General features: G+C 48.3%; 1 protein-coding gene across 1 annotated transcript in view; it reads right to left on the bottom strand.

The window, feature by feature from the left end:
* The window catches only part of ASB18 (ankyrin repeat and SOCS box containing 18), an 85,725-nt gene extending 73,334 nt beyond the window's left edge, over positions 1–12,391 (bottom strand). The window contains exon 1 of the mRNA XM_006893519.1: positions 12,187–12,391. Coding sequence (XP_006893581.1) covers positions 12,187–12,391 — 205 coding nt within the window. The remainder of the gene's footprint in view (positions 1–12,186) is intronic.
* Between the last annotated feature and the right edge of the window lie 1,627 nt (positions 12,392–14,018).

Raw genomic sequence — 14,018 nt, 5'->3', positions numbered from 1 at the left:
TCACCTCACGCACTCAGGCCGTGTTGTCAGGAGGGTCCTGGAGAAGGACATTGTGCTTGGAAAAGGCAGGGTCAGTGAGTGAGAGGAAGGCCCTCGATGAGGTGGACAGACGCGGTGGCTGCAGCCTTGGGCTGAGCACAGCAGAGAGCGTGAGGCTGCTTCAGGGCCCCGCAGGCGCTTGTTCTGTTCTTGGGGTGGCTGGACTCGGAGGAGTCAACCTGCCAGCGTCTAATAATAACCACAGGGGTGCACACTGTTGAGATGGGGGTGTGTATGTGTGTGTGCACACTTTACCTGCCTAGTGCTGTACTCACAGACACCACAAAGGACAGACACCCTTGCTGTCTCACAGTTCTTTGGGCCAGGAGTTCAAATCACAGGGCAGATGGTACTGACTCCTCTGATTTCAGCGTGTGTCCACCGCTGTCCCAGGCTCTCGGGGCTGCTGGCCACCCAGGGTGTTTCTCTGCCTCTTGTAAAGACATCTTCACTGTAGACACGGGTCGACCTTCTGTGAGAGGCTGTGGTGGGAAGGAGCTCTGATGAAATTAAGTGCCTGGCTGCTGGCTGGAAGGTCAACAGTTCACACTCGCCCAGCTGTTCTGTACGAGAAAGATGATGAGGTTTGCGTCCAGAAAGACTGCAGCCTGGAAGCTCCGGAAGCCTTTCTGCTCTGTCGTACGCGCTGAGCAGAACTCATGCCAGTGGCGGTGGACGTGGATTTGGTTTTGTTTATTGTTGTTGTGTGCCATTGAGTCAGTTCTGACTCCCAGTGACCCCGTGACACAGCAGAACCTCCCCAGAGGGTTTCTAGGTGGTGATCTTTGCAGGAGCAGATTCCTTAGTGCTGTTGGCTGGGTCTGAACCACCATTCCTGGATTAGCAGCAGAATGCTTAACAAAGGCGCCACCAGGACTCCTTCGTAAGACATTATAAGAGAGCGCTGGTGCCGAGTCATTTTTAGCTGCCATTGAGTTGAGTATAATTGAGAACAGCCCTGTAAAGGACAGACCTGAATCCCACCCTGTCCTGTACGCTCCTCACCGCCTCTAGACGCCTGAGCCCACGGCTGCAGATGCTGTGTCAATCCTTCTCGTTGGAAGACCTTTCTTTCTCACTGTCTCTCCACCCTCCCAAGCATGAGATCCTTCTCCAAGAAACAGCCTTTCCTAGCAACATACCCAAAGTATGAGGGATGAAGCTTTGTCGTCCCTGCCTCCAAAGAGCACTCTGGCTGCATCTTTTCCAAGACGTGTTTGTTCTTGCGGTAGTGCACGGGGTAGTCAGTGCTCTTCTCCAACACCACAACTCAAAAGTATGGACTGAGAAAAAAAAAAGGATAGACTGCTCTTTTGTTGTTCTTATATATTGTTCAAATTTCAGGGGCATAGGAAATAATTGAAAAACAAAGCTTGGATCAAGAGAGCCTTAGTCTTTAAAGGAACATCCTTGCTCTTTAACACTTTAGAGAGGTCCTTGACAGTAGATTTTCCCAATGCAACACATCTTTTGATTTCTTAAGTGCTGTTACCATGCGTGTTGGTTGTGGGTCCGAGTAAAATGATGTAATTGGCAGTTTCACTCTTTTTTACCATCTATCATGATGCTGTGTATTGGCGGGGATTTTTGTTTTCTCCATGATGAGATCTAGTCTATAGTGAAAGCTGAAGTCTTTGATCTCACGCAGAAAGTACTTCAAGCCCTTCTCAGTTTCTGCAAGAAAGATTATGTCATCTGATGAGTCGTCCTGCAACCCTGATGCCACATTTTTCGTATAGTCCAGCTTCTCTACTGATTTGGCACACATAGAGATTGAATAGGTATGAAGAAAGGATGCAACCTTGACATACACCTTTCCTGATTTTTATCCATGCAGTGTTCCTTTGTTATGTTTGGACAACAGTTTCTTGATCTATGTGTAGGTTTTACGTGAGCACAATTAAAACTTCTGGGATTCCCATTCTCAGTGTTGGCCATAATTTGTTAGGATTCACACAGTCAAACACCTTTGCAGAATCAGACACAAATAAGCACCTTTCTGGTATTCTCTATGTTTAGCCAAGATTTTTCTATGAATTTCATTCTGGCTTGAATTTCTTAACGTTCCCTGTCAATGTATTCCACCATATTTGAATAATCTTCAGCAAGATTTTACTTGTATGTGATATTAATGATATTGTTTGGCAGTTTCTATATTCTTTTGCCTCACCTTTTTTTTTTTTAAATGCGGACAAATATCTATCAATGCCAGTTGACCAGGTAGCTGTCTTACAGATATTTGGCACAGACTCATGTGAACATCCAGGACTACATCTGTTTGTTGAAATAAATGTCACTTGTTTGTCCGTTAATTCCTGGTTTTAGGAGTGCATAGGAAATCCAATATTTTTAACAACGTCACAATTTAAAATTATCAATTCTTTGGAATTCCTTCTTTGTGGCCCAACGTTCACGTGCATAGGAAATAACTGAAAGCATCTCAGCTTGGGCCAGGTAGGCCTTCATCTTTAAAGAGACACCCTAGCTCTTCAGCTCTTTAAACAGACCCTCAAGAGCAGAATTTCCCATTGCAAGTATGAGAGCAGGGCCTCCCTTCCTCCAGTACCATATCCTGAACTTCCGATAGAAACTGTCAGAGGAAGAGCCCGTGTCCCCAGACACAGTCACCTTCGGAGGTATGAAGCTGACACATCACATGGGGACACAGTTTGAACCATAGCAGTGTAAATGTTTAGACAATAAGTTGTACGTGGCCCCAGTGGGAACATTTTTCCTGGCTCTTTCTGTAAGGTATCTCTGGGTGGGTAGGCAGCGTGAACAGGGAGCACACAGGGGGTGTAAGCTGTGGTCCTGATAGCCCCCTGCCCTGTGAGTGAACACCTCAGTGTTCCCATCTGTAGAATGCAGCCGTAGGAGGCTATCCTGGTCTCCTCGTGCTGCGGTAACAGGCACACCTCTCGTGGTGGCTTCAACAGACAGGAACTCATTTTCTCCGCCAGGAGGCTGAGTGTGAAGCCAGGGCGCAGGCTGTAGGGGAGGCCTTCTCTCTCCGCAGGCCTTGAGGAAAATCCTCATCTCAGCTGCTGTTATTCGACTCCTTGACATTTTCACATGGTATGACATCTGTGCTCTCCCAACTGGGCCTTTTTGCTTCTCTGCCAAATCTGTTCATTCTGTGTCTCAAAAGTAACTGATGGGTTTGGAACAGAGCTCAAAACCAAAGCAAAGGCCGGGCTGGCTGAGCTGACAAGAGACTGGTGTACCTCGGAGACCACCCGCCCTCAGTGACCCTTCAAAGCTGGGACAAAACACACCCTGGGGGCTCAACTTTCAGCCAAACAATAAACAGGCCTCTCTAGTGGCCTAGTGGTAAGAAGCTGTGCTGCAATCCCAAAGGCACATGGTTTGAATGCACCAGCTGCTCCACAGAAGGATAGGTAATCTCCTCCCATACGATTTAATGTCTCTGAAAGCCGGTAGGAACAGGAGTTATGGGTCAGTTCTGACTTGATGGCATATGACAGCAACAACGACAACTGAAGTGACCAGTAATACTAGGGAGGTGCTCAGTCCTTCGGGTAACCAACTATATAAAACAGAGGAGCAGCACTGGCCCCGGGATAAAGCCCTGAAGGCAGGAAGGGGTAGGATAGATGGATGAGTGGAAAAGAGAATCACAGAGAAGGAGAGGGAAATGTAACCAGGGACTTCCAAGACATACAGAGAGATAGACAGAGAGATCCCCAAGATAAACAGCGATCCCCAAGATATACAGAGATCCCCCAGATACAGAGAGATCCCCAGTGATGCTGGGCCCATGAAATGAGAAAAGGGCCTTCCCCGAGAGATGACAGAGAGAATATTTCCCCTAGAACTGGGGCTTGAGTTTGGACTTCTAGCTTCCTAGGCTGTGGGTAAAGTTCTGTTTGCTAAAGCCACCTCCTTGTGGTATTCAGGTCATAGCAGCACTCAGATAGGAAGGCCTGGGGCACGGTCTATGCACACACCTCCTGGAAGGTGACACACCTGCCATGGTGATGGAGGTTAATTTATCTCTCCTGTAACCACAATTTCTTTCTTAGAATTCAGTTGTTCATGTTTGTAAAGAACGTTAGAGAAGGTGTAGATCAATTTATTTTTCAAAATGAGCAAGTTCAGTTCAGAGAAAGGATGGGCATGTTCAAGGTCACACGGTGTAGAACTTAAGAGCCCAGGAAACCTTGACCTTCACACCAGTTCAGAGTCCTTTCCATTGCAGGTTCATGTCTCAGTGAGATCATCAATTCACATACTTTTTGGTCTTTTTTATTTTTTAAATTGATACTAGTCTCAATTTAAATTTTACAGGAAGTTCAGGTTTTCACTCATTTATTGATGCACATTTTCTTCCCCCTCCCCTATTCTCTTTGTAATGCACGTCTTATGTCTGTTAGTTAGTTGTCATGCAAATCATGTCCAATCACCCATTTCTTTCAGATAGCCCTTCCCTTCACCTATTCCCATGCAGTGTTCGTGATCTATCCATTCCTTTTCTATTCTCACCTCCTCAACTCCAAGTCCATCCTATTTTTATAACAGCGGTCATATGCAGGTTTTGTCCTTTTGTGACTGAGGTATTTCACTTAGTATAGTATCTTCTTGCCTCATCAATGTTATGTAGTATGTTACAAGCTCATTGTTTTTCAAGGCTGCATAGTATTCCATTGTAGGAACATATCACAGTTTTTTTATCCATTTGTTTGTTGGCGGGCACTTGGGATGCTTCCATCCCTTTGCTATTGTGTTAAACATGGGTGTGCATACATCTGTTTGTGTGGTGGCTCTGGTTTCTTTAGTGTATGTTCCCAGGAGTAGGAGAACTGGGTCAAATGGTATTTCTATTTTCAACCTTTTTAGGAAGGCCCGTCGTGGTTGTACCATTTTACATTCCCCTAGCAATGTACAAGAGCTCTGATCTCTCCACATCATTGTCAGCCTACATTCAGGAGAGGATAAATTAGATAAATAGTACCTTCTAAAAAATAAAATCATATGCACGTAAAAAAAATCTGCAGCAGGGTGAAAAGGAAGCCCACAGACTGGGAAAAATATTTGGCAATTACGTATCTGAGAAGTGGCTAATAACGAAAACATTTTTTAAACTTTTTTTAGTGACACTTTATTTTATTTTTGTTGTTGGTGTTGTGTGCCATCAAATCATATCCAGTGGGCACAGGAGGAGACTGCCCATCCTTCTCCAGTAGAGCATCTGGTGGACTCGAACCATGCCCCTTCAGGATTGCTGTGAAGCTTCTTGCCACTAGGCCACCAGAGCTCTTGTTAACTAAAATTTATAGAATACACTAGCATCTCAAGACGGGAAAGGCAAATAACCCGGGCACAAAGATAGGAATAGACACTTCACCAAAAAGAAAGTCAGGTGGCCAAGAAACACATGGAGCAACGTTCAGAATCCCTGGTTATTGGAGAGATGCAATGAAAACAACAATGAGATGTATCATCTCACTCCAGCAACAGCAGCCAAGTTCAACAGGGCAACTCACAACACACTTGTCCTTGAGGATGAGGCCTTGAAGGCACAAGCAGTGGTGGCTGAGTGGTAGCATTCTCACCTCCCACGCAGGAGACCCCAGTTCAATTCCTGGCCAATGCACTTAATGTGCAGACACCATGCTTCTATCACTGGAGGCTGGAGTGTCCTTGGGATGCTGGGCAGGTTTCTGTAGAACTTCCAGACTGACATGGACTAGGAAGAAAGGCCTGGTGATCTGCTTCTGAAATCAACCAGTGGAAACAGTACAGAGTGCCTGATCTACTCCACAGCCATGCTGGGGAGGGTGCTGGGCTGGACAGTGAGTGTCCATTGTGTGTGACCATGAGCCAGGTCTAACTCCAGAGCAGCTGACGACAGCGGGAGGCAGAAGCTGTACCAATGTAACGCCTACCCCTCTGCGCATCCTGGAAGCTGGGTCTCCCCTCAGCTAAGGTGACCCTCAGCTAAAGTGAGGCTTCTGGGCCCCTCACCAGGTTCTACGCAGCACTGTGCCTTCAGGATTGCTGGCTGGGTCTGGTGCCCAGGATTGTAAATGGGCCCGTGTCACACAGCACACCTGTCCATCACAGGCCAGCAGTCCACCTATATGTACTGGTGGCCGCAATCTCTTAATAAAACTTCAATTAGCCTTTCTTTAACTTGCCCCAGATGCTTAAATACCATCTCCCCAAACACAACATAATGTCACTGTGTTTCTATTTCAATCAAGAATTCAAGTAGCATCTTGACTTGTATATAATGTATCAGCAGCAGAATCATGGGATGCTGACATCCTTAATAATAGCAATTAGTAATCAGTTGTTCCTTAAGTAGTTTGATTACACCAGTTACCAAATTGTATGGTGCAGGCATTTGGGGGCAAGATGGGTCTCGGCCCCCGCCCCCCCGTTGTCCTTCCTCCCTGAGAGTTCTTTCTCAGCGAGTCACCTGGTAGTGACGAGATGAAAGGGCAAAGCTTCCCGTAGTCACATTAGTGGGAGAGGCCGGCTTCCGCAGAAGAGGAAGCGAAATGTTTCTGTACAGAAAACGAATTCCAGGGCGTCTGTGGAAGAGCAAAGGGTTGGCCTGCCAACACCTGATCCCTTGCACCCACCCTCCAGCACCCCCTTGTCACCCTCTAATTACTTCACGAGGCAAAGAACACAGGTAAATTCTGAACCAAATCCCTGGGTCTAGTCCGTCTCACAGCGACACTTGGTGACAGAGCTCTCTGCCCAGCCAGGTCTTCTGTTCTGTGATGTTTGTGGAGGAGCCATAGGGAAAAAAGGGCCACTGGTGAAGAAGAACTTGGCCAGTAACCAGAAAGTTGGTTATTCAAACCCACCAGCTGGTTGGAGGGAGGAAGCTGAGGCTGCCTGTCCAGTAAGGATCACAGTCTCGGAAGCTGAGGGACACTGGGGCGGCCCTAACCTGCTGTGGGCTTGGTGGGGGGTGGTGTTTCTTTTTCTATTGGGTTTGAAGCTTTCTGGGAGCAGACCTCCACGTCTGCCTCCTGAGGAGGTGCTGGGCGGGCTTGAACCACCAACCCTTGTGCCGCAGGTCTGCGACTCTTGCCTCTGAGGATGCCCTGGCGGGTGTGAGGGACCCAGTAAAACTACCCAGCAGAGAGACGCCTTTCGGTGGCTGTGGGGGACTGCGGGGTTGTGATCTGGGGGAAGGAGAGGCAGAGCTACAGTCGGGGGGACAAGGGTGGCTTTACAGAGGGTCTAACCCTGTGCAGGGTCCAGCTTCTCTCCGGTCATCTGAAGTGGACTCATGAATCTGAATTCATGTCCTTCCCACACTCACAGGTGGCTTTCAGGGGATTCTTTTCCTGTCGAGGCAGGTGCCACCAATGGGGAAGCTGTGGTGTCCAGAGGTCTGATAGGACCATTAACCAAGTGAATGAGCCCAATTCCCAGCCTCCTCTGCTCCCCGGAGGTCAAACTGATTCCGCTTGTCAAAGCCCCAGCCCTGAAGCCACGTGGTCAGTCTTTCTGGCACGGCCAGCTCCCACTCTGATCGTGTGAACTACCAAGAGGACACTGCGTGCCATTTCGTTTGAGTCGATGGTCAGGTCTGGTTTAGGGGCCCACCACGCATACCGGAGTCACACCATGGATTCAGAGACTCCAAACCAACATCCACCGCCATCATGCTAATCCCAAGTCACAGTGACCCTGCAGGGCAGAGGAGAAATGCCTTCCAGGAACCCTGAGGCTGGAACTCTTCAGGGAAGCAGGCGGCTTCAGCCTTCGCCTGTGGAGTGGCTGGTGGGTCAGCCTGCTGGTCGTTTGGATTGGCAGCGGGGTGCTTTAACCAAGGCACTCTCAGGAATGCTACCACCATAACCAGGACAGCTGAGCTCTCCAGCATGCAGACGGCATCTCAAGCCTATTACCACAAGCTCCACCCCCAATGCAGAAATAACGTCACATGTACATTTACATCCAAATTACTCTTGTTCAGAGATGCATGCTGCTGGGAGAGACAAAAACCTGGACCACCAAGGCCTTGCTCAAAGATGGTGTTGGTGTCTGCAGGCCACCAAGTCTACCCTGCAGAAGGCAAAGATAAGATAACTGGGCTCAGATAAGAAAACACCAGACGGAATGAAAAGGCATTGAAAGGCCAGGGAAAATAGTTTAAGCAGATGGGAGATATTAAGCTAAAAATAATGAATGTTGAATCTCAACTCAAAAATCCTATGTCAGGATATTTACCAAAACCAAAACTCAGAAAATCCCATGACAAGACAGTCTCCAAAACCAGAACTTAGAAAACCCGATGTCAGGACATATTTCTGAAACCAGAATTCAGAAATCCTATGTCAGGATATTTTCCAGAACCAAAACTCAGAAATTCCCATATTAGGACCTTTTCCAAACCCAGAAACTTGATGCACCAATGAGCTACTGCAACATCAACTCATCTCACAACCCCCTAAAACACACTTGCTAAAACCCCATATAAACTCCCTAAGTCCCCCCGCCCCCCTTTTGCTGAGTAGCCCAGCACACAATAAACCCTGAGAATTCTTCCTCTACCTTGGCCAGGTTCTTGTCTTCAATTTGAAACCTTTCAGGAGACAGATTGGCTCTGAGCCTTGTTAAGGTGTTTTACAAAGAAAAGTGAAGGTAAGAAGAAATGGAGGATTTTTTTGCTCAAAGACTCAGATGGAGAAGCCCCTTTTGAAGAGTCTCCTGGCTGAAAACAAAGCTTCAGGAGAACAGGGTGTGCTGGGCAGGGAAGACGGGCTGGCTGCTGGAGGGCTGGGGGTTCACGTTTACAGCCGGGAGGCTGCTGGGATTGAAGCACCCACTCATCCACTGTCATCTAGACGTCATCTTGGAGAACAGCGTGATATCAGCCTCCAAGAGAACAAGTCATCTTGGAGAACGGAATGATATTAGCCTACAAGAGAACACAGAACTTTTGTTTCATCAAGACTGGTCCTAGAATTGATCCTAAAGATTCAACTCCACACGAGGAAGCTGTCCTCCGAAGGCTGATGAAGATTTTGATTACAGCTTGTTTGTAACCACCCAAGTGAAAGCAGCCGTTTCCTTTTGCTGGTTCTCCCTGTGAATACTTTAGGGTCAGCCACCATCATTATCGTTGTTGGGGCCTGGAGGCGGTCGGCATAGTGACGCCGCGGCAGCAGTCGGCCTGGCCCGTCCTGTGCTGTCCTCATGTCTGCTGGCCTGTGCTCCTCCTTGAAGTGGCTGTGTTCCCTCCGTGATGTCTTCCTTCTTTCATCTGACCCTCACTCTCACCCCTGCCCTTCTCCCAGGACAGACCCCTCCTGACAACAGCCTGCCTGTGTCCCTGAGACAGCTCTCACCATCCTTGTTCCTCAAGAGCGTGCGTTTGTTCTTTAATATGAATCACCTCACTGGAGCATTGAAATCAAGGCTCGGAGCAGTATGGGCAGAACTGTACTTAAAAGAGCGGGACTGAAAGTCTCCATGGTTGTCAGTAAAGGATACACCCACGTGCAGACAGGGAGGAACGGAGCAGCAGGGTGAGAGAGGTGCTGTGGGACTCTTTGTAAATTTTTATTTTGTGTGTGTACCATCAAATCGGATCCGACTGGTACAGGAGGAGACTGCCTCTCCTCCAGCAGAGCATCTGGTGGATTTGAAACACATACCTCTAGGATTGCAGTGCGGCTTCTTGCCACTAGGCCACCAAGACTCCGTGCTGCACCAACTCTTTTGTTGGTGGTTAAACGGTCTGCCTTGCGCCAGTGTCTGCTTGTGTGACTCAGACATATGTACACACAACCTGTGGGTGTGTTTGTATATGTGCGTCTATGCTTACACGGGCGCGTGCACACGTGCACACACGCACACACACACACACCCAGCTGCCACCTCGGTGCTGCTCACAACCACCCTCCACTGGGTCTCCAAGCCCGTAACCTGTCCAGGAGGAGCTGGCCCGTCATTCTGCTGTGGAGCTACTGATGGAGTCGAACTGCTGACCATTCCGTTAGCAATGTGTTTCCCACTATGCACCAGGGTTTAGCATCACAGCAACCACACCTGCAAAGCCCACACTCACTTTCTTAGGCCTGCTTCAAATTGGTTTTTCTGTCAAACATTCTTCTAGGTGGTATAGCCCTGGTCTGTGCATTTGCTGTACAGAGGTAACTCGTTGCTGTGATGCTGAACACTGGGACACTGATGTGTCAAATGTGATAATGGTCACCCATGGTGGACAGTGTTTGGTGGAGCTCCCCGGTTAAAACAAGCGTGGAAGCAGGAGTGGCATCCACTTCCGAAATAGCTTGCCTCCAGAAACTCTATGAACAGTGCTCAGGCCTTTTATTCATAGGGTCGTTACGAGTCGTCTCCAACTCGACAGCACCTAACAACAACAACAACAACAACAACAACAACAACCTGCGCCAGGGCTCCTTACACATGCATATATGTTGTTGTTGTTTACCATAGTGAGAACCAACCCGTAGTAGACTCTGCAATGGATTCTGAGAGGCAATTAAATCTCATGGGAGGAGACTGGCCATCTTTCTCCCGTAGAGCAGCTGGTGGATTCGAACTGCATGCCTTCAGGATTACAGTGCAGCTCCCTATGTGTATAAATGTACGAATATAAATGTGTTACGTATCCACATAGCCCTTGAGTCTGTTCTAGTTGAGTCCTGCAGGGCGGAGCACTGCCCCACAGCTCGTGGGACTGGGAGCTCAGAAGCTGCTGTCACTTCTTGCTCATACAGAGCAGCTGGTGGGTTCGAACCTCCAAGCTTTCAGTTGGCAGGTAAGTGTTTTAACCACCACACCGCTGAGGCTTTATTGCTGTTTTCAGGTGCTGTCAAATCAACTCCAACTCATAGTGCCTCTGTCTACCTGGTCCCATATACACATAATGATACGTTAAAAGCCAACTCATTCAAACACAACGTCATTGAGGTTCCAACTCCCAGTGACCTGGCGTGCAAGGGAGGGCAGCCTGCCTGGCCGTGTGTAAGCTCCTGTACAGACAGACAGACAGACACACACACACACACACACACGCACACCGTGCACAGGCTCTCTCACACACACCCCCGCACAGGCTGTCTCTCTCTCACACACACATACACACACGTCAGGAGGGCCAGTCCTTGGGGAAGGACATTGTGCTTGAAAAGTACAGGGTCAGAGAAAGAGAGGCAGCCCCTCAACAGAATGGACTGACACGGTGGTGACCAATGGGCTTGAGCATGGCAGGGACCACGACGGCAGTGCTGGATGGGACGCGGCTTCTCTCTGTCACCCTAGGGTCTCTGTGAATCATAGTGGGATCAGGGACACCTGACAACTACAACATACGTTACACATTTATTATGTGGCAGGAGCTCCTGAGTGGCACCGATTGTTAAATGCTTAATTACTAGGTGGATGGAAAGTGATGCTACCAAGTCAAAGGTGGGTGATTTTAATCTGCGGCCCTGAGGCCTGGTTTTAATTGTTTTTGTTCAAACATTCTTCTAAGTAGCGTAATACTGGTCTGTGCACTTGCTGTACAGAGGTAACTCGTGGTTGCTCTGAAGCTGAACACTGTGACACTGATGTGTCAAATGCGATAATGGTTCCCCATGGTGGACAGTGTTTGGTGGAGCCCCTGGTTAAAACGAGCTTGGGAGCAGGAGTGGCATCCACTTCTGAAATAGCTCGCTTCCGAAAACCCTATGAACTTGGGAAAAATGATGAAAGCTATACAAGTGTTCAGGTCTTTTGTTCACAGGGTCGCTATGAGTCATCTCCGACTCGACGGCACCTAACAAGAACAACAACAATAACAACAACAGCTAGCCAAAAGGTTGGCAGTGTGAAACCACTGAGTCCACTCTGAGGAAAGGCCAGCTGTGGGCTTCTGAAAGGTCAGAGCCTTGGAAACCCGCTGGGCAGTTCTGCTTGGCATGGACGGGTAGGCACAATGCATGAGTTAACATTAAGGGCACAACAACTCGTCACAACAGCCCCACAGATGTGAATACACACGCCTGAATCAGACGTCCAAGCACATAGCCTTGGACTCCTCCTCCGATACCCTCTACCTCCAGGCACAACCCACCCCATGAACAAAAGTGCACAATCAGCCCTCGTGATGGGAATTTAGTTTTGGGAGCAATGCACTCCGGTTACCTGTCAGCACACCAGTGGGCAGCTGGGCAGCAGGGTCCTTCATCCAGTCGTCATTGGACAGCTCTATAACGGCATCCACGTGTTGGACCTCAGAGCAGATCAAGCTGGCCACTCTGCCCTCGTCCCCAGTGTCCAGCGCCGCCTTTAATCTCTTTACAAAGTCCGAGTTGAGCGGGTAGTCCGGGAGGTAATCCGAGTTGGACATTGCTGCGTGGTCTGTGCGCTGGTCTCACTTCAGTCAACCCTGTCTGAGTCAGGTGGTGCCCAGAGGAGGGGACGTGGGGTGTTTGCTATAAATAGAAGACGGTGGCAGACACGGGGAGCTGACTCAGGCCTCCTTATCTTTCCACGGAGCTGTTCAAGAGCGGGCGGGGATTGGCTGCCAATGTGGACAGGGAAGGGACCGCGCTTTACAGGCAACTCTTGCAGGGCTTATTACATAATGTCTTTTTTAAAAAAATTAAAATTTTTTTATTATTAATTTCAATGAAAATTTACAGAGACTTTGGATTTCCATTCATTCATTGTTGCAGTTTTCTCCCCTCCCAACCCTCCCCCCACCCCAGTACACCACCCTCTTGGAAAAGTAAATGAAAAATTCTTTCATTGTTTTACAATCCCTTCCCCCAGGTCCACTCCATTATGCAGCCTTCACTCTGGACTCCTGTCATGACAAAAATTCCTAATCACATATCCCTTTTAAATAGTTTTCTCCCTTATCTGTTTCAATGCAGTATACATTATTGAACCCATCTTTCTCAGTCTCCCCCCAACCCCGAGGTCAGTCCTGTTTTACAACAGTGGCAACATGCAGTAATTGTCCTTTGGTGACTGAAATACTTCACTCAGCATAATGTCCTCCAGAGTCACCCATTTTGAATAATATTTCATGAGTTTCTTGTTTTTCAATGCAGCATATTATTCCATTGTGTGAATATACCACAGCTTCTCTATCCATTCATTTGTTGATGGGCACTTAGGTTGTTTCCAACTTCTTGCTATTTTTAACAAAGCCACGATAAACATGTGTGTGCGTAAATAATGTCTTTTAACCCAAGAAGCTCTGGTGGCCTAGTTGATAAGGAATGTGCTGTTGACTCAAAGGCAGGCAGTTTGAATCTATCGACTGCTCTGTGAGAGAAAGATGGAGACTCCCCTCTGCAAATCACAGCCTCTGAAAACCTGCTGGAGGGTCTGCTATGGACTGGTTCTGACTCAGCACACAACAACAACATGTATTCAAAGTGACAATTGTCCTGGAACTTTAAAAGAACTCTTCACCCGTACTGGGGTCGTGCTGCTGTTGGTTGAAAAGGACAACTGGCCAGCTACACACACATACACACACACACACATACACCCCTTCCATTTCATCTAGATGGGAGTCTGGTCACCTAGATTTGGACAGAGTGAAGCTGGACAGGTTGCATGAATGGAAGAGCATCTGTGGTTTCAAATTCTGGCGGGCCTCCAGAAGACAAGAGCTTCAGATAAAGAAGAGATGGGGTGGAGCTAGAATTCCCGAGGCTGGCAAACAGAGCTCCTGCATGTAATCACAGACCCCTCGGGAGTGCAGAGCCCCTCCAGCTTGCTCCTGCATTCCCAGGGTGGGCACCCTAGTCTCTCAGCTCACTGCTGCTCCAGGGCTGGGTTTAATGCTGTTCCCACAGTGTCCCACTTGTACACAAGACTTAGTGTCTTGAATGGCGTCACTGCTGACTGCACACACTGGGTGATGATAGGAGGGTCTGCCGAGGGAGGCAGCTGTCTGTGGCCTTCTCCTTCTTGCATCCCTTCTTGTCACCTTTTGGCTTTCTCTCTCCTCCTCTCAG

The sequence above is a fragment of the Elephantulus edwardii genome, unplaced genomic scaffold (assembly GCF_000299155.1).
Source record: "Elephantulus edwardii isolate Elephantulus edwardi_28Jun2011 unplaced genomic scaffold, EleEdw1.0 scaffold00127, whole genome shotgun sequence".
Classification (NCBI taxonomy): domain Eukaryota; kingdom Metazoa; phylum Chordata; class Mammalia; order Macroscelidea; family Macroscelididae; genus Elephantulus; species Elephantulus edwardii.
The sequence above is the reverse complement of the archived record's forward strand: the minus strand, read 5'-3'. Positions and strand labels throughout refer to the sequence as shown.